We start from the raw sequence: 24,913 nt of genomic DNA, 5'->3' as shown, positions 1-24,913 counted from the left end.
TGATTTTATTATTTATATATTTATTAGTAACAAATCTCACTTTAAATTATCAATATTTTTTGTGAATAAATAAGTTATAACGGATATATAATTTGTGACATGATTAAAAAGTAGTAAAATCGTTTCAAATTAGTGAAATTATTGGTAGTTAAACAAATAACAATGAATAAATTTAGTGATTAATTAGTTAAAAAAAAATATCTTGCTGATCTTTTGTCAAGTGACGAGGAAAAATATTATCAGAGCAGTCCAGATATGTTCGATAGCTTTAGTACCTGTGACGAAGTTCTGAGTCGTCATAAATCTGGATTGAGTTTAGAAGAATTTAGTGAAAAAATTGATAATGCCAGTGCATCTACTTCTACTCAAAAAATTTCATCCTGGTCTCAGTACTCGAATAGTGGAATAAATCTCATTATCCCAGAAACCGATGATGATGATGATAATAATAATGACGATAAGAATAAGAATCAGGAAGATGCTTCACCACTCGCACCTGTTCACACCACTCACACGAATTCTTCTGAACGATTTGACGTTGGTTCTCACAATACTGGTCATTCATCTGCTGATAAAAATCAGATTGAAATTGATGACAGTACTACAGCTGCTTCTAAAGAATCTGACGTCAATTCTCAACATGATGATTTTTCGTCTGCTGATGATGAGATTGAAATTGATGACAGTACTACAGTTGCTTCTGAAGAATCTGACGTCAATTCTCAACATGATGATTTTTCGTCTGCTGATGATGAGATTGAAATTGATGACAGTACTACAGTTGCTTCTGAAGAATCTGACGTCAATTCTCAACAAAACCATGTTTCGTCTGTTGACGAAGATGAGAATATTGGAGTTGAAAAACGGACTCGTCGAAAGAGGCCCAAGCCTCATGAGTGAGTGAGGAGTAAGCGTAAAGCTAACCGTAATCTTGGACTGGAATATACTACAGCAAAGGGAAAATTACAACCGGCTAAGAAAATGCGTTCCTCATGTCAGTGCAAAATGAATTAAGAGTTTAGTATGAGTGAAGATCAGCGAAAAATAATTTTCGACGAATTTTGGAAGCTAGGTGACGTTAATCAGCAACGTGAGTTAATTGGAAAATTACTCATCGTAGAAACTAATGCAGTCACCAGCTCAAGACGCAAGTATGTAAATTAAAATTTTTTAATTATTCTTGTTCGGTAGATTTCACGAAAATCATTCTATCTATAATTTGACCGATAAAACATTTATGGAAAGATTTTTAGTAATTTTATTAAAAATTAATTGTAATTGTTACTTTTTTCACGAAAGACTTAAGATTTTATTGTTTGATACAATGTTTTTAACAATTAATAAGATTTAAATCTACCTTCCATCTTAGGTGAGGCCAAGTGAGGCTTTTCTTGTCTATGTATAGATTGTTCATTTAATTTTATATTGTTATTTGCAGGAATAAAATAACTTATAGGTTCAAGGTCAATGACGCCTACATAGTAGTATGTAAAAGTTTTTTTTTTTTTGAAAACCTTGGACATTTCCGAAAAAAAAATTCGTGTTATAATATCTAAAGAAAAACGTAGTACCAGTGGATCTTTATCACCAGACCATCGTGGAGAAAATCGACTAACGAATAAGTTGTCAGATGATGATATTCAAATTATCCGTCACCATCTATCTTTGTAGCCGAAGGTACCGGCACACTGGTGTCGAAGAGATAGCATAAAAACATATCTTGAAGGTTTTTCTTCAAAAAGATCAGTGTACGACCTATACATTTCTTATGCTATTGAAAATGGATATCGCCAGGTATCTGATGCAAGTTATTATAAACAACTGGAAAAGATGAATATCGGTTTTCATCAACCGCGTAAAGACCAGTGTTGGTGTGCTCGTTTTTGTAATTTAACAGACGAAGAAAAAGCGGAACAACAAGATAAATATGATCTACATATTCAGAGGAAGGATGCAGCTCGTGATCATAAAAAAATCGATACAGAGACAGCCAAACAGTCAACTACTGTTATTACAGCTGTTTTTGACTTGGAGGCTACTTTGTATGCTCCGTTTTTTAAAACCAAGGATCTCTTCTATCACCGAAAATTAGCTATCCATAATTTTACGATTTTTGACGTCGGTAAAAATGAGGGTAAGTTGATAAACAAAAAATTTTTCTTGAACCAACAAAATTTTTTTCTTACTCCAAAACGACTTAGGTTTTTTGACAGATTTTTGTGGCTCAAGCGAATCCATTTAGTAGATTTCATGGAAATTTAACTATTGTATTTGTTCTCATGCCGCAACTTCTAAATATTTAGTCATAATCGGACTGAGCTTGACAAGATTTCCATTCATGTATTAATGTGAATATACAAATTTTATTTAAGGATATTGCTACATTTGGTCGGACTACGATGGAAGAAAAGGCTCGCAAGAAATCTCCACATGCTTATCCAAATTAATCAACGATGAAGTTCCTGCTGGAATGGCAACATTAAACTTGTATGCTGATAACTGTGCTGGTAAATTAATTAATTGATTAATAGGAAAGATTAAAGAATTAAAATTATTTTAAGTTGACTGAATCGACGAATATATAGAAATACGCTTAACATAGATTGAATTGTTACTATTTGTATTTTTGAATCTAATCATTAATCATAATTTTACTGTCTTTAATGTATTATTCAACTTACTTGATTAAGCTTAGAAATTTAAAGCTTTTAATAAATTAATGAAAGAAAAAATAATAAAAACAATTTAATCAATTTTCAGGGCAAAATAAAAATTCTATTGTTGTCGCTATGTTAGGTGTGACGATTCATGAACATCCGATTCTTCAAGAAATTAATTTGAAGTTTTTGGAAGCTGGACACACCTACATGGAGTGCGATACAATGCACTCAGTCATTGAACGCGCGTCTCGTGGTACTTCTATATATGCGCCTACCGATTGGGTGAAAATAATTCGACAAGCCAAAACAACTGGCAAACAGTACCATGTTTATGAAATGTCACATGATAAATTTATTAATTATAAAGAATTGAAAAACTCGGTAAGAATACAATCAATCCTGTGCTATTTCTGACTTTTTTAGTCGTTGCTGATAATTGTTCATGATATCATAGTTATTACATGCAAAAAAAAACTCAGATAGTGAAAAAAGGATTTAATATGTAAAAAGAGGACTAAGCATCTATCTTTTACTGTCTTTTACTTTTTTTTGCTTTGAAATAATTTTTTTACAGTTCTCTGCACCCAATATACGTTACAGTGACAACTCCAAAATCGGTTGGAAATCTGGAAAATGGTTCCAGACAACACGTAAAAATACTCGGTACCGCTTATACTTTTAATTAACTTGGTTTGAAAAATACATGACTTATAGTAAAATACTTCAGAAAGCATTTAACTCAGGCACTTCGAATTTCCAAACTGTTTCATTCTTATAAATTTTTTTATTTCATTACAGATCTGTATTGATTAAAAAAGAATATTGGAAATCTTTCAAAACTGTGATTTTGAGAAGATCATTCAAAAGACCTATCGATCTCGAACATCTATATGATGAAAAATTAACAATATCAACAGCAAAGTATAATGATTTGCAATACTTTTGTTCATCAGGAACCATTTCGAGGAAATATCACCATTTCTACCAAAACTTAGTTCATGGTATCAAACTCTATGCACAGTTTGTCTATTGCTTTTTACAAGAAGAGATTCAAAAAGATTCATTCCATAAAAATTTTACATATATGTTGTGTGAATTTGAATTTTTTTTTTTCTGATATTATTTTATAAGCTATTTTTGTGTTTCAGTAAACGATGTAGAAGATATGGAGCAAGAGGGTATGGGAACTGTACCAAAATGGGCCCGATGTTTTTTTTAATTAAACATTATAATTTTCTGATAATTATTCATGTTTTCAAATTTTATAATAATTATTTCTTAAAATAAAAAGCGAGTGTTTATTTAAACTACGAATTTATTTAACTACGAGTTTATTTAAACTAGGAATATGTTCTTTTGTGAGCTGGCCAAAAAAAAAATGATACACCTTTTCACCTTTAGATCACCAAAATTTCGAATTCTTAAAAGTAAAAGGGCGCATAATTAAAGACATATGCCCTTTTACCTTTCAATTTTTTTTTTTTTCAATTTTAAGCGTAGAATGTGTCTACTACTCGATTGGCAATAAAAAAAAAATATGCGCCCTTTTACCTTTGCAAAGGTAAAAGGGCACATAAATTGTTATAAGCCCTTTTACCTTTAAGCACGCGAATGAATATACACCCACAGTTGATGAGCCAGAGCTTCCTAATGATGTGTGTACTACTGATGAAAAAAGTTTAAGTAATGAATACAAATTATGAGCTGTTGAATATTGGCGGAGTGGAAAGAAGAAAAATTTGAGTGTCAACTCAGTCCAACAAAAGTTTAGAAAAGTTTAATCAGTACGACAGTTGAGGCGGTGGGCACATGAGATAAATCAAGGTGGAACATATAGGAAAAAAAGTAGCTAAAATTTGTGCTTTCACATTAGAAAATTTTAAAGCTGCTGTAGACGCAGGCATGATAGTTTTTGATACTGATTTACAAAAATGGGCTTTACAAGCTAAAAAGGCAATCGGGTTTGAAAATGTTAGTTTTACAGCGTCTAAAAAGTGGTTAACATCATTTAAAAGAGCTCATCGTATAGTATCGAGAAAAATTAAGAAATTTATAACATCAAAAACTATTGAAGATAAAAGAACATTACCAGAAAAATCGGGAGAATTTGTTGATGGTGTGAGAAAAGAAATTGAATCTTATGGTTTATCAAATACGTTCAATTCCGACCAAATTGGATTTCAGTTAGAGATGCATTGAGGAAGAACTTTAGCAGTAGAAGGTGAAAGACAGGTTGAATGTCTGGTACAATCCATTTCATCTACAACACACAGTTATACTATACAATCAACAATATCTGCAGACGGAAATCTTCTTTCTCCAGTTTTCATGGTTTTAAAAGAGCCAAGTGGCAAATTTGGTCCAATAGTTGAATCAAAGCTTTTTAGGGCAGACAACGTATATGTAGTTGCATCAAAATCTGGAAAACTTACTTCAGGTACATTAAGTATAATGTTATTCTATAAATATAATATTTTTGAATTTTGCGTTGAATAATATCTATATTTCTTTTATTCAGATCACTTTAAAACTTGGCTAAGGCATGTATTTTTTCCGAACGTTGGTCCTAAAAGTTTACTATTAGTCGATTCATGGACTGGACACTGTCCAGCCACTGTAAGTGCTGTCAAACCATCTGACAAGGATGTAAAAGTAAAAGTTATACCTAAAAAAACGACTGGAAATATTCGACCGCGATGTTTTCGAATTTGGAATGTGGAAAAATTTTGTAAAACACTTTTCTGACAATGTTACTTTGATGGGTGATAATTTGAATTTACACTTGAAAAATAACATCATCAAATTACAGTCACTTACTCATAATCAACTGTCATCGCCAAGATAAGTCAATCTTTTTAAATATTCTTGGTTCAAAAGTGGTTATACAAGCATAAAACCAAAGGAATTTGAAAACCCAGTAAGTTTTGCGTTCGGAAATTAATGTAATACTTATTGTGGTATTCCAGAATGTAAAAATATTACGATTATACGTTGTTCTTGGTGCAAAAAGTCGTTATGTCTGAAACATTTTTTTGATCAGTATTATAAATGTGGTACATATCATGAATAGCTTAATTACTTTTCTCGTACATATAATAATGATAAAGAATTGATAAATTAATCTAAAAAATTAATAAATTATTAAAAAAAATACAATTAATTCAATCTTTCACATGACACTTGATATATACATATACATATACACAAATTATTATTCAGCAAGACATATACGAATTAAGAACTACTATCTTATCATATTTTGCATATTGAATTTAAAACTTAATAAACAGCTATTAATGATTAAAAAATAAACAATGTAAACATGGGATGAATATAATAAAATGACTTACTCATTTAAATTTATGTTGTTGATAAAAAATTTACTTAAATTTAATAAATATGAGAAGCGCGAAAACCTATAGGAAACACATATATTTCAAGAACTAACGTAATCTTATTTAAAGGTAGTTAACACCTTAAATACATATATATATATATATTAACACCAAACCAGATACCTACTGTTTTTTTCTACTTTTTCGAAGTTCTAGTTTCTCAGAATGTTATGCAGAATAACATATTTCAGTGGTAGCAAAATAGGGGGTGACAACCTGGCATATCTTCCATGTAGAATTAACAGTAGAAAGATAAGTAAAGTATAAAAAAATAATATTATTATTATTTCCTCGGTGCGAAAAATGTATAAAAAAATAATTCTCAATGAATTAAAACCAAAGCTAATAAAAATATTGATGTTTTCTTGGTGGTCAACGTAGATAGACTTAGGGGTTGTTCACCCCCTAAACTTGATTTTTCGAAAAAGCTCATACCCTCTACTTTTTTTTCCTCTTTCGATCACCGTTTGTTTTGTTAAAATCCAATGAATAGTTTTTTTTATAAAAGTTTTGTGAATTTCAACCCTTATAACTTTTGTTCTATTCATTTTTTTATTATAAAACCAATGGCACTTTTTATTATTTTTCACTCCGAAAATGATGCCGTTGGTCCCATTCGATTATTCAAACTGCAAGTATGCGAAACTTGCAAAACACCCCTTTGGAGCCTGAACTTTGAGGGGTGGTTTCACCCCTTAGATATGTTTTTCCGCAGGTAAAAAAAATACGTGTCCCTTAGATTTCGACGGAGAATAACATACCTCAGTTTCATCGAAATCGGAGCGGGACACTTGGGATACCTTTCTTGTCAGTTACTATGGGTACTTTTGAAGAACACCAAACGCCTTACAATTTGCGACCAAAACCGTGTCGATATCATAAAACGCAGCTGAGTATTAGAAAGTTAAAAAAAAAGTAATATAATTTACGTGAATTTTAAATGAGAAATCTTGGAAATCAAATGGAAAGTACTTAGGATTGGAAGTAAGAGCTCAAATTTGGCAGGAATTTTTGTTTTTGCATGCAAAATAATATTTTGCTTGATAAGCAACAAAAAAAAATACTTTTACCGGAAACGAAGCACCCTAAACAGCATACATCTGTATTCAATAAACTATATCTCTATTTGCCTTTCTTTTACTGCTATTAATTGTGGTGTTCTTATTTTTAATATAAGTGTGTTATTATTATAGTGCATAAGTAATATTAATTTAAGATACCGGTCATTACAATATTTTTTACGCATGAAAATTAAACATAGATTTCTTAAAGCTTAAAGGACGCATGTCTTTAGTTATGTGAATGTGAGCTTTTAACTTCAGGAGTTTCAAAATTTTGTGAACCAAAGCTAAAAAAGGCCCATAAATTTTTGTTCTACGGAATTTATTAAAAATTTGAAAATTTTCAAATTTTTTTACCCAACCCAAAAAAAATTATGAATTTTTCAAAAATAAGGCTTTTATTTTTTCACATAGGCTATATATATCATTATTTGGCTATTTTTAAATACATATTTAATTTCCCAACAAATTTTCCATAAGTGCATTTTTGGATCCTTTTAAAACCATTATTCCTTTACAAAATTCAAATGAAAAAATTATAATGATTTTTAGGTGTATTAATTTTGCTTATATATGAGAAAAAAAAATGAAAATTAAGTTAGCCGATATCTAAAAATTTTTAGAATTTTTCTTTATTAAAAAAATTATAACAAAAAAATTTATTTGTAAAATAACTTGAAAAACTTCAAGAACATTTAAAAAAAAAGTTTTTTTGTTCTAATTTAATTATTGAAAAAAATTTGTTAAATTAAAAAAGCCGGCTAACTTTAGTATGATAAAAAAAATAACAAATTGCATGCCGCGGATTTGAACCGGGGTTGATGAATCTCAAATTCTTCTGTTCAACCAACTTTGCTATAAAACAGATAGGGTCGTATTTCAATACTAAAGCTGCATTTGACAAGAACCGCGAATAACCTTGATCACTGTTTAGTAGCACAATAATTAATTTTTTATCATTTATCATTTTGAGCTATTTACTTATTAACCCAATAATGTTAAAAGATAATAGATAATTGCTAACAATTTTTAGCCTACATTGTACACATCGTCAATCGCACATCGACGCCACCGACGGAACAAAATTAACTACTTCGGTTATTTATCCGGTAAATAACTGGCTGAAAATTTGTAAAATAAGTAAAATATTTATTTTATCGGTAAATTCTTTTCCCTACCTTAATAGCACAGTTTGCTCGAGCAAAAGTTTACTGTACAAAAGTTTCGTTGAATTTTTTGTCAAATTTCCGTCCACTTCGGACTTTTCCATTTTTTACGTCAATTTGTATGCAACTTGCTATTCAATTTGACGTAAATTTACTGTCCGAATTAGAATGCAAATTTACTTTAAAAGTTAACTAGAAAAAAGTTATCTTTAATTTTTACGTAAATTTTATGGCAATTTATCGTTAATTTAACTTGAAAAATTGTTGTATATTTTTATTCTCAAATTGTAGACAATTTTGTGTATAAATTTGCTTACCTTCTGAAATGGTAACAATGAACATTACCGACTCCTTTTTTTTCGTAAAAATTTACCTTTAAATTGAAGAAAAATTAACCGTAAATTTTAATTTTCAACTTTTGCTATGAAATTGTCGGCAAATTCGGGAAGCAGATTTCAGGTAATTTCAACATCAAATTACTCGCAATTTCAAGCTAGAGTGGCTATTAGAGTAGTAGCAGCTTCAATTTGAAAATTTTTTTCTCAACAGATGGGGCTCAGTACAATCCGACATTGTACCACGTCCAATAACCGGTGATTATGGCCGAGCGGCCTAAGGCGTAAGACTTAGGCCTCTCGAACTTGATCACTTGCCAGGCGTGGGTTCGAATCTCAACGGTTGCCGAAAGAATTTTTCACACAAAGAGTGTGAGGTCTTTCGGTCCTGAGGTTCGTCCCGTCGCCGATCCATGAATTTGATCGGTTTAAAAAAAGTAATTTGAGTTGGTATTAAAAGATTGAATTTGATTAAGTTGGCCGGATATGGGACTACCCGAGGCCTTAGAATATAGAAGTATATACTTAAAAAAAAAAAAAAAAAACCACGTCCAATCTCGTTCTTTCCATGTACCTTCCATTTCGGCTGCCGAATGGGATTTTTTTTCATTATTTTCTATTATGAACATTTATTTTATTGGACCAATTGTATATTTATGATTAAAGAAAAAGTCTGAGATATGAAATAATGATTATTGAGAATATTCGAACTTAGTTAGAATTTAAAGAATTATTGTAGCAATAATTAACGAACGTTACTGAATTTATAAATATATCACATTTTATTTATTTTTATTGAATAGTTCAATAAAAAATTAGATCGAAAAAATTGCCGATAGTAAAAAAATAATTAAAAAAATTCTGTGAAAATTTTCATTTCTTAATAAATTCTAGTTTTTTAAATTGAAATTTAATATTTATGAAGTTTAAATATTTGTAAATTGTCATCAATAACGACAAAAGTGATAAGTTGCTCTTAATTCAAGGGTCAGAAACTGCAATCTAGAAGTTGACTAGAGTCAGAATCCGTGTCCGCGAAAAATCATTTTTTTTTTTAGCTAAGTTTTCTAATGAATTTTCTAATTTAACATCAACTGTTACTCTTAAAAGATCAGAAATCGGGCCCTTTACTTTGGTTACAGAATTTATTCTAGGATTTTTAAATATTAATTTTCAAGCAGTGGCAAAATTTTATTGCAAAGATTTTTTTATGCAATCAGATTCCGAGTTAACTTACTCATTAGTGACTTATGCGTGTTAAAGAAAATCATATATATGTATAACTATGATATGAGAAGAATTACATCAGTTAAATTTCTATAAGAAAAAAAGCAAAAAATTTATCGCGAATAAAGAATAAATTTGTTACCTGTGCTGTTACGCTATTGTACGTAGTCGGTTGATATGCTGCCGCAGATCTAGTAACTTGTGATTGCGGCATTGAAGCTTGGTGTGCTGGTGGTAAATCTTTTGATGAAACTGAGGTTGGTGATGGTTGTTGTTGAGTTGGCCTTGCTCGCATTGCTCGAGCCCATGATGGATTATGATTTTGTCTGAAAATTAACGTTTTAATTGTAATGCTTCGATTTGATTCTGTCAAAACTGTTTACTTTTCTGGACATAAATGTAAATAGATGAAAAATCTCGATGAAGGACCTCGAAATATTGAAAAAAATTAAGGACTCATGTGTCAACCGTCGTCTTATTTTGCTTTACTACAGTTATTGAATAGGGGAATATGAGAAAAGAAATTCAACGAACAGAAAAATTTAGAAAATTGAAGAGATTATTTCGATAACTGTTTTTAATGCATACAAATAATATCACGATGGAGGCCAATAGAACTTTGAGAAATATACTAAGGTCTTGTAACAGGGTAATTTTAATGAATATAAAATAATAAATAAATTTGAATTTGAATTTCGTTCCCGCCAATGACCGGCCGATGACCTCGTAAGTTACAAGTAGTATTGCGACTAGTCACCGGGTGTCGCATGGATCACTAAGGCCCGTCCGTTCGTCATTTCCTTAGTCTAAGAAAGTGGGAATAGGTTTCCAGAATAGTGAACGGGAGTGAAATGATATAATGGACTGCGGAACGAAAAATAGTCAGAGAGAGAGTTGTCCAGACGGCGAGAACACCGGACGTAAAATAAAGATCACAAAGTAAATATATACGTCCGTTCACGCTTCACGTGGAACGAGGCGATTTATTAATCAATATTTAACTTGTTAATTAATTATTAGGCCTTTAGACTGATAATTACAATAATTAATAATTTAACAAATTACTAATGCGGACTGATCATTGACAGGTTATCAGTTGAATTTTTCGTTGTGGACGAGGAAGAGAGAGAGCACGAGGAGAACATACCGGCGGAAAATTGAGGAGTGAACGAGACACCAGAGACGTTGTTGAAGTTTTACTCAAGGTAAAAATTATAATTAATTAAGGCCTCTGATTTAATTATTAGAGGGCCGAATTAGTTATAATTAATTTACATAATATCTTTCTGCTGGTTACATAAATTAGATTGGTAACTCAAGGCCCGTCGGCTAGTGTAACCACGTGTCTCGAAATTTCCGTAAAATCTTTGTCGTGTACTCGTCGTTCTGTCGTAACTCTAAATTTACTTTATTCGAGGCCTCTCGGCTGGAATAAAATAAATTTTTCCGTATAAATTATTCGATAAATAAATTCAATTAAATTCAATAACTTAATAAAAGTATTCAGGCCTGTCGGCCGCTCTAGACAATAATTGTCCGCATGTAAGATCGTAAATTAAGGCCTTGCGACGCCAATTCACCGGCCGAATGTTCTAGTCAATTTTAGACGTAATTCTAGGCATAAAATATTGATAAAACAATGTTAAAATAATTCTAATTAAAATTATAAAATCAAAAGTAAGACGCTAGAAAATTACGATAAATTTGTCTCGAGGAAAGCTTAAGAATGGATTATTTTGTCAGTAAATTAAGTTGAGTGTTAAAAATACATAATGAAAATAATTATTAGTAAATTGAGGAAATAAAATATATAAATTTTGAAATTGGATATTGAAGGGAAATTTATCAGTGGAAAATTAATTAATTAATAATTAAAATAAAACCAGAATTAATTAATTAATAAAATAAAATGAATTAAATAAGTCAGTGAAAATTAATGAAAGGATTGTGAAAATTTCATGTGGAAATTTTATTAGTAAAATTGTCATATTGGAAATATAGAGTCTATTATTTGAGCAAAAGTTAGTGATGTCATTAAGTACAAAATTAATTAAAGTAAAGTAGAGTCAGTAAATTTTAAGTAAAAAAAAAAACTGTGTCTGTGATTTAGGTCCGGTGGGCATGTTAAGTTTATTTTAAATAATTATACATCCAGGGGATGTTTTTAAACTAATGTTAAGGCTTACCGTCCAGGGGACGAGGTATTAAATAATAAGATTTACCGTCCAGGGGACGAGGTATATTTTAACGTGGGTGTGTGGGTGTAGAAATCCGTCCAGGGGGCGAGGAAAATTTAGTTTGTCATAAGAAACCGTCTAGGGGACGAGAAAATTTAGTTTGTCATAAGGAAATTAGTTTGTCATAAGGAAATTAGTTTGTCATAAGAAAATTAGTTTGTCATAAGTATATTAGTTTGCCATAAGAAATAAATATTGTCACAGGTTAAGGAAATAAAGCAAGGTGCTTACATTCATTAAAATTTGGATTAACATTATTTCAGCCTACTCTACGATTCCTCTTCTCACTCACAAAATATTACGAACAACCCTGAGTAACAAATTAATTTAAATTAATTAAAATAAAATCCTCCAACATCCGGTTCTGGAAGGCCGAGTCCATCTTCCAGTGGCGCCCTAATATTCGACTATAATACTAGGTGCGACCAGACTTGGCAAGATTAGTCTCTCTGTCATAGTCTAGTGGGGACTTGAATGAGAATGAAACGCTGATTCGGTTATTTATGATTCTGGTGAGCATTTGGCACACATTTTATGAGCGATAATCTCGGTCAAGTTCAAAGATGATCCAAATTGGTTGATGGGTTTGAAAGTAGTGGGTGTTTAAAATTTTGTTAATTTTCAAAAAAATCATCTTTTGCTGATTAATCTCCAAATGACTTTTGAACTAATAGTGATAACTCAATTTCGTTAATTTTAAGTTTTTATTCTTAACTTATAATTCGGACAATTTTTCAAAATAGTTTGATGACATTTAAAATTTAAAAAATAAAATAATTCCACGGCATTTGCCATTAATATTTTGTAAATTATCCATTACAATACAATTTTGTTGATGGCATGTTGTAGCTAATAAAATAAACTTCAAATCAGGAGGCACAGTAGTGTCTCGCGGCAAGTATACGTTCAAACACATGTATATGTGTCATGGCGCATGCCTACTGTGTATCTATACCGTAGACATAGTGGTATTTAGCCTCATTTTTAAAAACTTTAAAAAACAAAAAAATTTTTAGAAAATTCCTTTTAAAGTCAAAAGAACATTGATTGTTCGTCGTAAAATTATGAAAGTTTACCCATTTCAGTTTTGAGAACTAATTTAAATAATTAAATTTAACTAGCATATACTATAGCACTCCCAATTTAAACATTTTTTTAAAATTTTTCATGCGATAGGAGCACTGCCAGAGAATAAGAAGTTGTAAAAGATGCCACGATTCCTTTTTTTCTCCTTATTGGCTATCGTCCCAATTGGGCCACGTGCCAGAGTGCCACAATTTAGTAAATATTGAAATTTGTCTCAAAGCAATGATTCATTATTTCGCCACCAGCGGTGCTTCAGCCTGTATTTTTTAATATAGTTTCATTGAGTTAAATGAAAATTTTATAAAATTCAAACAATCGATAGTTAAGTTACCAACATTAGGAGACGACGATCAATCAACTGTAAGAACGTTTTAGATGTCCATGATATCATGATATTATAAATAAATCTTCGTTGATATCTAAGATGAATTTTTTATACATTTGACATCAGTTTACTCGTATTTTAAATGTTTCCTGATTTCGTATATACCATAGAAAAAAACTTAATAATTTACTCTAGTTTTACTTGTGATTGCGAATTGTATGGAAATGGACATAAAAAAAAAAAAAAAAAAAAAAAGCCATTCGGCAGCCGAAATGGAAGGTAGATGTTTCAATTCATCAATATGAAAAAATAGTTTTATACATACATATTTTGAGATATATGTTTGTGTATAGCCATGAGATGAAATTAAACTCGTTTTCTAAAAGTGAGGGTAAAAAAGGACAACGATTATGTTCGATAGAGAACTTCAGAAAGTTGATTTGACATAACATTATATGGGTAATATACCAAAGTAACCTTCACATAAATAAAGTATTGAAAATTGAATTAGTAATAGATCATAATTGTAATCACTGTTACAATTGCAAGACCAGTTATAATTGTAGGACGTATAGGTACACTGGAAGCATCATATACAATAAGAGAAATAATTTAAAAATATAAAATAACTGTGAAATTTACAGGTTATTTTGCTCACAATAAAATACACGTGACAAAATTGTATTATAATGGGAAATGCATAAGTTAGGTGATATGAAAACAATATTTCCAAAATTTTTTTAATTAAAAATTTCAAGACTATCAAATTATTGGAAGAAATGGTCAAAACATGAAGCTTAAGGTCATAAATTATAGATTATAAGACAAGCTTTTAGATACTTCTTACGGAAATTGTCTATGAATATTAGTTTTTAAGTTATATAAGCTTTAATAGTGATTAAAAACTGATTTTTACGAAAAATCATGAAAATTTTAAACAGCCACAATTTCAAAACTATTCGAACAATTCAGCCCATCTTTGAAGTTGATCAAGGTAATCGCCTATAAAATAAGTATAAAAAATTTCATTAAGATCCGATAAAAACTGTAGGCGCTATCGTAATGACAAGACCAGTGATAATCATTGGGATGAGAGGTACATTTGATACATCATAAATAATCAAAGAAATACTTTTAAAATATAAAATAGCTGTGGAATTTACAGGTTATTTTGTGCACAATAGAATACAACTGATGAAACTGGATTATAATGGAACAAACATAAGTTATGTGGCATGAATACCATATTTTCAGCATTTTTCGATTCTATTAAAATTTTCAAGACTATCAAATTATTGGAAGAAATGGTCTAAATATAAAGTTTAAGGTCATAAAGTCAAGCTTATTAGTCAAGCTTTAAAATACTTTTTACAAAAATTATCTATGAGTTTTAGCTTTAAAGTTCTATGAACTTGAAAAGTGATGAAAAACTGATTTTTTCGAAAAATCGTTAAAATTTCAAACAGCCATAACTTCTAAACGAATCGACCGATTCAGCCCATCTTCGAACTTAACCATGGTAATTACACATAAAATAAGTGTAGAAAGTTTCATTAAGATCGGATAAGAATTGTAGACGCAATCGTGTCCTCAAAAGTCGGTTCTATTACATATATATATATATATATATATATATATATATATATATATATATATATATATATATATATATATATATATATAAATTTTTCAACGAATCGTATTTTCGAACTCTACTCAACTAATTATGATAGTTTATAACGAAATTCCTTGTAAAATCGACTATGAAAACAAATACAATAGTTAGATTTTAAAAAAAAATCTACCTAAAAATGAAAACCATTTTAATCAAACTGATGTCAATTTTTTTTGCTAGTTAACATTCTTTACTTGGTAATAGATTTCCATCAACTAAATGGAGAGTTTTGATTAAATGTTGATAAAAATAACTGGAATTCGATTATTTTTTTTATTGTATTTCATTTATTGGGTCCTTAAATATTAAATAGTTGACTCTAATTTTCTGCTGATTAGATACATTGATAGTCACTTACTTCAAAAGTTGAAAACAACTTGAAAAGTACAGTTCGCCATTGCTCGAGATCTATTGTTTGAATTTGACAATAAATTGACGAATATAATCCAAAAGGAGAAGTTTTGGTTCACTTTTAACAAGTGTGTCTAGTACATTATATCTAAATATCAGACAAAACGTTGATTTCAAAAAGTTAACGGCTATATGTCATCAAATTTAATTTAATAGATCTTTGCTACAGAATTTGAAAATTCCGTTCGCTCAAAACGTATTTCTTAAATTTAACAGAAAATTAATAAGTAAGCTTTCGCTGACTAAGCGTTACTAATAGGATAGTTGTTGCTATTGTGGAGACACTTTGCAGCGGTTAATTAGCGTGTTCTTCGTATTTTATATAAATGTATAATCCTAGAAGGTATACGTCTACCGTCTAGGATCCAATAGGGAAAGTCACCGATTATATAGATCCCAATAACTCAGATCCCAAGCACCCAGAATCCCTAAAGCCTAGAATCCTTATAGCCTATATTCCCAATCACCCAGAATCCCAATCACACAGAATCCCGATTGCCTAAATTTTCAAATACCCGAAATGACCATACTTTAGAGGCTGTAAATATTTTATGATAATAACAAAAGTCGTTTTCTTAGGATGACAGAATAACAATATTAATAGTCAGCTTTAATTTATATACACTTATCCAAAAAATGAAAGGAACGAAAAAATTTTAGAAATTTTTAAGTGATTTTTGAAAGGCTGTATATTCGTGAAAATCGTCGAATTGAAAATTTGAAAAAAGCAGTTTGAAACTTGGAATCTCTAGTTTGAAGATCTTCTGGCCAAAATTTATTTTGAGCCGCGGTTATTGCGTAATTATAAGAAATAGTTCGAGACCTAAATGTTTTTAATTTTTAGGTTTTGTCTTTTGCGTCTATGGGCCAGGGAAAACTTTTTTCAAAAAAACCAGTGCCTAGTTCAGTTAGAAAATGTATTCAGCTACAATCGCTTTTTATTTGTTGTCTCTGTAAGCTAATTTGTTGCTGAGATATCAATCTTCCAATGAAAAAGGATCCTTCTGTGTGATTTTGCGTGAATAAATTTAGTAATGCACACCAAGTACATTGAAATTTTGTCATTCAATTTTTTTTGAAATTTTATGAAAATATTTTCCAAGATTTTAAATTCTATTTGGTACTTGGTATTTTTTTCGATTTGACTTTTTTTTTTGTAAAAAGTAATTTTTTTTACTTTTAAAAAATTTTAACCGTGTACTTGGCACGTAGGATTGCATTATCAGGACATCATTCAAAAATGAACCTAGTTATCATGGTGTTATAAAACCAACTATAAGATTTGTAACGGGGTAAAATTTAATTTATTATCAAGGAAAATCGTGGTTTTCCACGGCTGGTCAGTTAGCCGAGCCGTAACCCCAAATAAGTACCCGTTAGAGTTTTTCGACTTGTCGCCGGGTGTGCTAATTGAAGAAGCTTGGACTTCTGTCCCAAAATTAATTAAGTGGGGAGGCCATTTTCCGGAAGTTGCCGAAAATGGCCGAGCTGAAAATATATAACCACAGGACAGCAGCAAACTCGGGGAGAGTCGGTCGAGCTGACAAGCCTAACGGACGTCCATCTGCCGTGAGCCTTATCCAGAAGACCGGAAACCAAGGAAAGACCAAGGGAAGCTAGATAGACGCCAATGGTATCATCCGGTGAACAAGCGCAAAGTTGAGTGTTAACATCGTAGTGCTGTGCATAAATCAATTTTCGGCAGGTAAGCCAGAATTAATAAACTAATTAATATCGAGTATAAAATCATCGAAAGTATTAATAAACCAGCATCTCCGATAGAATAAATTCTCGGCGGGGGAATTTATTGTAAAGAAATTAAGTAAAAATTAACTACGTGCTTGGTCAATTAATTCTCGGCAGCGAGGCCAGAATTTATTAATCATTAATTATAAATTAAAGAGGAAAATTTCTCGGCAGGAGGCCAGAAATTATAATAGTTATTAAATCATTGTTATATAATAAATCAATCGGTATTTAATAAGTTAAAATTAAGTGCTGTGAAAATCGGGATAAGGATTGAGATTTTAATGAGTTAAATTTGAGTAATAAGTTGATGTCTGTAAATTGTTAAAAGAAATTAAAATGGAATGCGAAGAAAGAAAGACACGAAATAGAGAGAGATAGACTGAGACGCGCGAAGTAGAGAGAGATAGCGTCGGTCGCTCGAGTCAGTAAAATCTATCAATTGATGGAAAAAATATTAAATACTGGGAAATTATGTAAATTAAAGTAAATGATTATAAACAAAGGAAAAATTAATAGTCACTAAAATTAACTCTTAAAATTGGAATTTGTAATTAGGAAAATTTTAATTGTGTGTGTGTGTGAGTGAGTTAAGTCCAGTGGACAGTATATTGATTAAATATAACGTGTGTGTGTGTGCGATATAAAATGATTCCAGGAGAATTTTTAATTAATTATTTTGAAATAATTAGATCCAGGGGATCTGGCAAGTTGCCGATTTTATTTTAATATAGATCCAGGGGATCAAACCGGTTGCCATTATAAATAAAGTCCAGGGGACTAATTTTATTAAGATCCAGGAGATCAGGCAGGTTGCCAAAATTGTATAAGTCCAGGGGACTCAATTTCATATAGATCCAGGGGATCAGGCCAGTGGCCAATTAAATATTTTAATTCATAGAGTCCAGGGGACTAATTAATCAATGTAATAAAGTCCGGTGGATTCCGTTAGTTGATAAAATAATTATAAGCGAAATAAAACCCGGTGGGTAAAATTGTTTTGTGATAAAAAAAATTGTTAATTATATTAATTAAAATATTGTGTAATAAATTTAATTTCTCATCCTTCCTCACTCTTGTAAAATTCAACGATCCTGAATTTTCTAAAATTAACATCTCCGGTTCTGAAAGGCCGAGTCTTATCTTCCCGTAGCGCCCTTATTAAGATCAATTAATAAAGGGGCCAAATTTAGCAAGGTTGAAAATTACCCTGTTACAGATTCATTATGAATATATTGAGGATTGTTGCCATGATAGCGCCCACAATTCGAAACGTACCTCCACCAAACTTAGCACACCTACTCTAAGCGCAAAAATCTTGATCAAGTCCGAATATAAGCAAAATCGGTCCACAGGGCAGGAATAGTGGCCAAGTAAAAATTTTAAAAATCCCGAAAAATTCAATTCTCATTCCAGTTTTCTTAAACAACTTCAAAATTATAAAGTCAAGCTCGGTTCTATACATAGAAGATTAAAACTGATAAGATACGCTTTATTTTATTATTTTATCTTCAAATTAGTACACTGTTCAACCAATAGTATGAACATGAAGTCATTGATATAAAGAAAAGAGGTATAGTTAATTTGATAAAATCTACATTGCATTCCAGCTGCCGGGTCGCATTTTTAGTATATTTCATAAAAATCTGGCTATTGCATTTGTCCTCATGGTGAATTTTTCATAGAATTTGGTTATCACCTATCATAATTAGTCGAGTAGGTTCCAAAAATATCATCGGTTTAAAAGTTTATATATGTACTTGTGTATATATGGGATATAACGCGCCTTGTAACGAATATAACGTTTTCAATTCACAAAAGACTCGAATGAAACTTGGCACACATATTTTTTGGTTTGATAGCTTAATCAAGTTTAATAATGAGTCAAATCAGCCGATTACCTATATGACAATCTTGTTCAAGGCTTGAGCAAGCCTGGTCTCAAGTTCAATAGACGTTAGTGTCTTTTCCTAGCTATGTGTCTTGCTGTAGATACTTTTAGCCAAATTTCAATAGCAATTCAGTGCAAGCCTTACACAAGGAATTGGTGCCAGATTATAACTCAATTCCGGAGGAAGACTATGGTTGAAAATAGTTGCGCATGGCTTGCTCAAGATCTGCTCAAGGCTCAAAACTGTAAAACGTATGGGTTTTGCGCAAGATCATGCAGCAAGAAATCGGTGTCCGCTCAAAATATCACAAAAAAAATTTCCCATACAAAAATAACCATGCTAAAATACCATAAAACTAAAATATCCAATGACAAAAATAACCTGATACAAAAATTACAAAATACAAAAATAACCATAAAAATAAAAATTAAGGTACCTGCGGGTAATAAAGCCTAACTAAGCAAGATTTTGAATAGAATCGAAAATATTGCATTTAATCATCGAAATGTATCATTAATCTTTATTTCAATACATTAGCCATAAAATGTAATCAAGTAATGGTAATTTTTACCATAAACAAACAAAAAATTATACTTTCACAAAAACCATACAAATAGGCCTTATTTTACTACGGTAGAGTAATAAGGCCTACGGGTTAAACAAACTGGAACAGTTCAACTATAATTAATAAAATTGGTATTAGAGATGAATCATCACTTAAATTTAGCAGCAAAACTTTTTAAGAATCATAAGACTAGATTGTTTTGCTCAATAGCACTTAAAACTATCAGTATTCTTTTTAAGAGTCAGAAGACTAGATTGTTTTTTATAATTTTTTCTGCACTACGACAGCATATAACGGATGATGAAATATAGAAGACAGGGAACGTGGTATCGGGTCTCTATAAATTTATCGTAATATCTCTATGCCAGACCCTTCTACTAGAGCAGCCTTTAAATATCATTTCTGTTACTTAGGCCTTATTACCCACGGGTACCTTATATACTAAAATATTTAGTTAACAAAATCTGCATACATTAATATCCAATTGATATGCTATAAATCTATCACTATCAATATAATGAAATGTGTAAAATTTTTTAGTATATGAATTAGTTGATATATTGATATGAAATGGTGGCAATAAGTTTTTATTACCAGGTTATCATTGTATCTGGTTATTTTCGTACTTAGATATTAATTACAAGGATATTATTGTGTCTGGTTATTTTTGTATGATGTTATGTTTGTAAATAGTCATTTTCGTATCAGATTATCTTTGATTAGTTTTTATTGTGATGGTTATTAAAAACAGGGTATTTAGAACTGTAACCCAAGAAATTGTCATCAAGACGTGTGCATGACTCGCTCAATCTTTGAACGACGTTGTTATATAGGATACTTAAAGTCTATGTCAATTGTTAAATTGATTATCACACACTATTATATTTGCTGTGTATAAGTACCAAGGGCGTTAATAAATAATTAAATAAATGAATACAAATAAATTTTTACCTTGAATCATCTGATCGTTGATGTAAATTTTGATCGATTGATGGTTCATTACTAGCGCCAGATTGTCCGTACATTTGATGGGCTGCTAGTTGATCGGCTCTACAAAATAGTAATATATTTTAATGATAAATTAATTTACTGAAAGCATTGAATTAATTTTAAGAAATAAAAATATTCTTACTGTATTGTTTTGTAAAGTTCACGAATTTTAAGTTGTACAGGATGAGATCTGAGTCTTAAAAGTTCTAACGCACGTGTTTGTAACTCGTTTTTACGTCCAGACTTATTTCTACCAGCAAAACCTAAAAGCATCTGAAGCTCAGAGACCCGAAAACTTAATACCATATTCTGCAACATAAAATTATGTTAATAAATGAGTAAGTATACATTCATATTAACTATTATACGAAGGATTGACTCGAATATCATAATTTTATTGCATTATTGTTATTACTGTTTGATAATTGTAACCAAACATTTATTAAAATTCAATTTCTTCATCAATCATCTGTACATTAACATAATTATGTGTTTTACATTATATTGTTATTATATAAATTATCAATTCATAACTGACGATATTAATTCCATAAATGTTTTTAATTTTCATTTTAGTAGCAGAAAATTGGTTAAAAAATAAGAAAAAAAAAATTATGCATTGAAATATAAAAATTCACAATAATTTTAGTCATCAGCATTGAATTGAACAGAGAAAAATCTAAATCGTTAGTGTGTAATATATGTACTTGCCTCCAATTCATCAGTATCGGCCATCCTCTTAAGTTGCTTATCTGAGGATGCCGTTTTTTAAAATCCCTAATCGAATAATTACTTAAAAAATAATTATTCTCAGTTTACAATTAAGCGCTACGTTACATCATATTCTTTTATAAGATGTCTCGTATATTTACCGAAAGTATCGCAGATAAAGTATGAAAAATTATTCACATTAAATTTATTTAATTTTACAATATATATTTATATACACGTCCAAATATAATTATATGTGTTTGGCAAGGGGGAGAAAGTACTACTTTACACTCTTATCCACACACATTCCACTTCCGTTACTCTCCATTCCCTGGTCCTTGATGGCAAGTTGCAGAGAAAGCTACAATCGGAATTTGACGTTAAGTTTAGTGTGAAGTTAAAATTCAATTAATTGACGGCAACTTTTCCATAACTTTCTGTCAATCGGGCGGGTTTAGGTGATAAGTTCTCAGTAAATTTCGTAAAGAGTATTGGGAACTGACAAACAGGGTCACGCAGTCTGGTAGTAAAAAATCAAACCAATGACGGGTTACAAAAGTCGAGTAAATATACAGTAAATGCACGCTGTTAACACAGAAATAATTTTTTTACAAGAAATTATTAAGAAATAAATATTAAAATAGAAGCTGGAATATTTATAGAACGTGAAAAGACAAAAAGTAGAGTATGCTTTGTAGTTAGAGATTGTCAGAGTAAAGCGAATAAAAATTTAAACGTGGTTTTCCATAAGTTTCCGCAGGCTGGTGGTACTTCAGTACTATTAGAAAATTATTTTGGTAATTTTGAAAAAGTTAATAAATTAGAAGCGAGGAAGAAGTTATTTAAAAATGAATGAAATTACTCCTCACATGAAAGCTTGCTCTTTACATTTTAAAAAAAAAAGATTATTTGACATTGCCAGGTACGTTTGTAAAGTTTAACCTAAACATTAAAAACTGGAAATATGATTTTTATTGTCTTTTAAGTAAATAAACATTATATTACAAGAACAAGTTATTGAAATTACTTTTCCACTTTTAGATATTTTAGCATTGACTTCATGGGATTTTTTTTTATATGATTTCTTTGGATGAAAAACGCGGTTACTGAGATCATTTTTTTTATGGCTTTTTTCGCGGTTTACCAACCAATAAATTTCGTTCTGCGTCATATATAATTTTTTGTTTTGGGTTTTTACCCGTCCAAGATAAGATAACTGATAAATTTAGTAACATTTTATTTATAAGTCCTATTATAACATGGGTTACGTATTTGAAAGTGAAACCTATTGTCCGCCATGTTATTTAGGCCACGCTTCCGTGTCAGTTCCCAATACCTATAGTAGATCCCCTAAGTTGGCAAGGGAATTCTATTTTTTCCAAATTTTTTTAAACAATTCGTTTGTTCGTCGTTTGTTCTTCAATGCTCGCTATAAATAATTATTTTTTCGTTTTTTATTTATGTTTAATTAAATTATTAAAAGTTTATTTGACGTTAGCAATGACTATACTTATTTTGAATACTTTTTATTTTTTTTCCATTTACCGTGATCCGTTTGTTAATATTCTACCAAAAATAGCTTTTGTTTGTTTGTTTTTATATTTTTAATTAATTAATAAAATTTTAATTAGGCCCGTTGTTCTAATACTAGCTGTGCGCATGTGCAAATATATGCTATGTTTTAACCCTAATAGCGCAATTTGCTTGAGCAAAAGTTTACTGTACAAAAGTTTCGTTGAATTTTTCGTCAAATTTCCGTCAATTTTGGAAAAAATTAACCGTAAATTTTAATTTTCAACTTTTGCTGTGAAATTGTCGGCAAATTTGGGCAGTAGATTTCAGGTAATTTCAACATAAAATTACCCGCAATTTCAAGCTAAAGTGGCTATAAGGGTAGATAATTTGTGACTGTCATCAAATTTTTGGTCACAAATTTGGACTTGGCAATGAATTTCGTCAGTCACAACCAGCTAGATGATTAGACGCAATCTTTTTTGCAAATGATTAATAACAACAAATATGTGATCTGAGGCTGTCTTATTATAGTAGAGGAGACCGTGGGAGATCGACCTTCACCCATCGGATAACCAGATGAGACATATTTTTTATCAAATATAATTTATTAACAAACATGCCTATGATGGCTTGGCTATCAAAAAGTGTTCATGGCTATTTTTAATTAAATTAATTTTAATCAATTTTTTTTCATCACCTTCACACTTTTGATACCGAATGAATTTCATTTCAACTGATAGTTTTTAATACACAGAATATGCCTTCGTAGGCTTGTCTATTTATTTCTGTGCATGGCTACCTGCCAAGCAGATGTAAACAGGTAAGTCAATATAGGAAACTGTAGTGTTCTGATAACCAATCGAAATTGGTATCATAAGTAAGATATTTTAATTACAAAACTAATCGTATAGGCTTGTCTGCGAAAAATTGATCATAAAATATTATTGTCAGGCTATAAAATTTTAAAATTGGAGCTATTTGATAGGTGCGAGAGAGAAAGTAGAGCGACCGAGGTCCGTGTAATAGATCAAGACACAACATAGCAGCTGCACGCTACCTGACCGTTGAATGTATCCGAGTGCGCATGCTCGTGTACAGTCGAAAATAATTTATTAGTGACAAAACAACACGTACTAAATAATATTTATTAAGATGTCAAAAATTAGTAAAAAGTGTTTTTTGTGTGAAACGAAAGAGGAAAAATTGACTTTCAAGATAATTCTTTTAAAATATGTCATTTAAAATTGGCTTTCTGTAACGAGCAACCTGCTGTCACTACGTGACTACCCAAATGTCGGTAGGAAATTTATAAAGTACACAGAAAAAAAAGATTCCTTGCCGGAAAATTAAAATATTAATTTAAATAAAGAAAATAAATACGACCTTCTTTTTTTCCCGCGTAATTTTAATGTAATTCGAATGATATAGATAAATCGCTTTATCTCAATATTTGTCAATAAAAAAGAGTTTAAACTATGAAAAGACACAAATTCAAGTCAAGATCTTTTTAACGATAGAAAATTTAATAACATTAACTAATTTTAGCATGTAAATATGGCGGGACCAAAATCTTCCTTATTCTCTTAATAATATAGATTATTCTTTATAATATATTTTAAATAATGAATATAAATTTTTTTATAATTTTAAAATTTTATAATTTAGCTGCAAAATGAAAAAAAATTTAGTTGAATTAATTTTTTTTTATTATTAATATGTTTAATAATTTATTTTTCATTATTTTACAGCCATAAGTATTTCTAATATAATTAAATTAGAGTTATAATAAATTAGAGTTTAAAATTACTGTCGACAAATAGCTCCAATTTTAAAATTTTATAGCCTGACAATAATATTTCATGATCGATTTTTTGCAGACAAGCCTATACGATTAGTTTTGTAATTAAAATATCTTA

The 24,913-nt window shown here is 30.3% G+C and overlaps 2 protein-coding genes across 2 annotated transcripts in view; one reads left to right on the top strand and one right to left on the bottom strand.

Annotated features, from left to right (window-relative positions):
- The window catches only part of LOC103569001 (E3 SUMO-protein ligase PIAS4), a 31,816-nt gene extending 9,980 nt beyond the window's left edge, over nt 1-21,836 (bottom strand). The window contains exons 1-4 of the mRNA XM_008546063.3: nt 21,483-21,836; nt 20,914-21,080; nt 20,733-20,831; nt 9,987-10,170 (exon numbers count right to left, since the gene is read on the bottom strand). Coding sequence (XP_008544285.1) covers nt 9,987-10,170; nt 20,733-20,831; nt 20,914-21,080; nt 21,483-21,506 — 474 coding nt within the window. The 5' untranslated portion in view covers nt 21,507-21,836. The remainder of the gene's footprint in view (nt 1-9,986; nt 10,171-20,732; nt 20,832-20,913; nt 21,081-21,482) is intronic.
- Nucleotides 75-5,482, top strand: LOC103569000 (putative uncharacterized protein DDB_G0292330). The gene is made up of 2 exons (XM_008546061.3): nt 75-2,507; nt 2,761-5,482. The coding sequence occupies exon 1, from the start codon at nt 256-258 to the stop codon at nt 898-900; it is 645 nt and encodes a 214-aa protein (XP_008544283.2). The 5' UTR covers nt 75-255; the 3' UTR covers nt 901-2,507; nt 2,761-5,482.
- Nucleotides 21,837-24,913: the final 3,077 nt, after the last annotated feature.

This window comes from Microplitis demolitor, chromosome 4 (genome assembly GCF_026212275.2).
Source record: "Microplitis demolitor isolate Queensland-Clemson2020A chromosome 4, iyMicDemo2.1a, whole genome shotgun sequence".
Classification (NCBI taxonomy): domain Eukaryota; kingdom Metazoa; phylum Arthropoda; class Insecta; order Hymenoptera; family Braconidae; genus Microplitis; species Microplitis demolitor.
Note: the sequence above shows the minus strand (reverse complement) of the source record. Positions and strands in the feature narration are given on the sequence as shown.

Bases quoted from the DNA above. Each gene is read 5' to 3' on its own strand.
- LOC103569000 (XM_008546061.3), top strand. From the start codon at position 256: ATGTTCGATAGCTTTAGTACCTGTGACGAAGTTCTGAGTCGTCATAAA.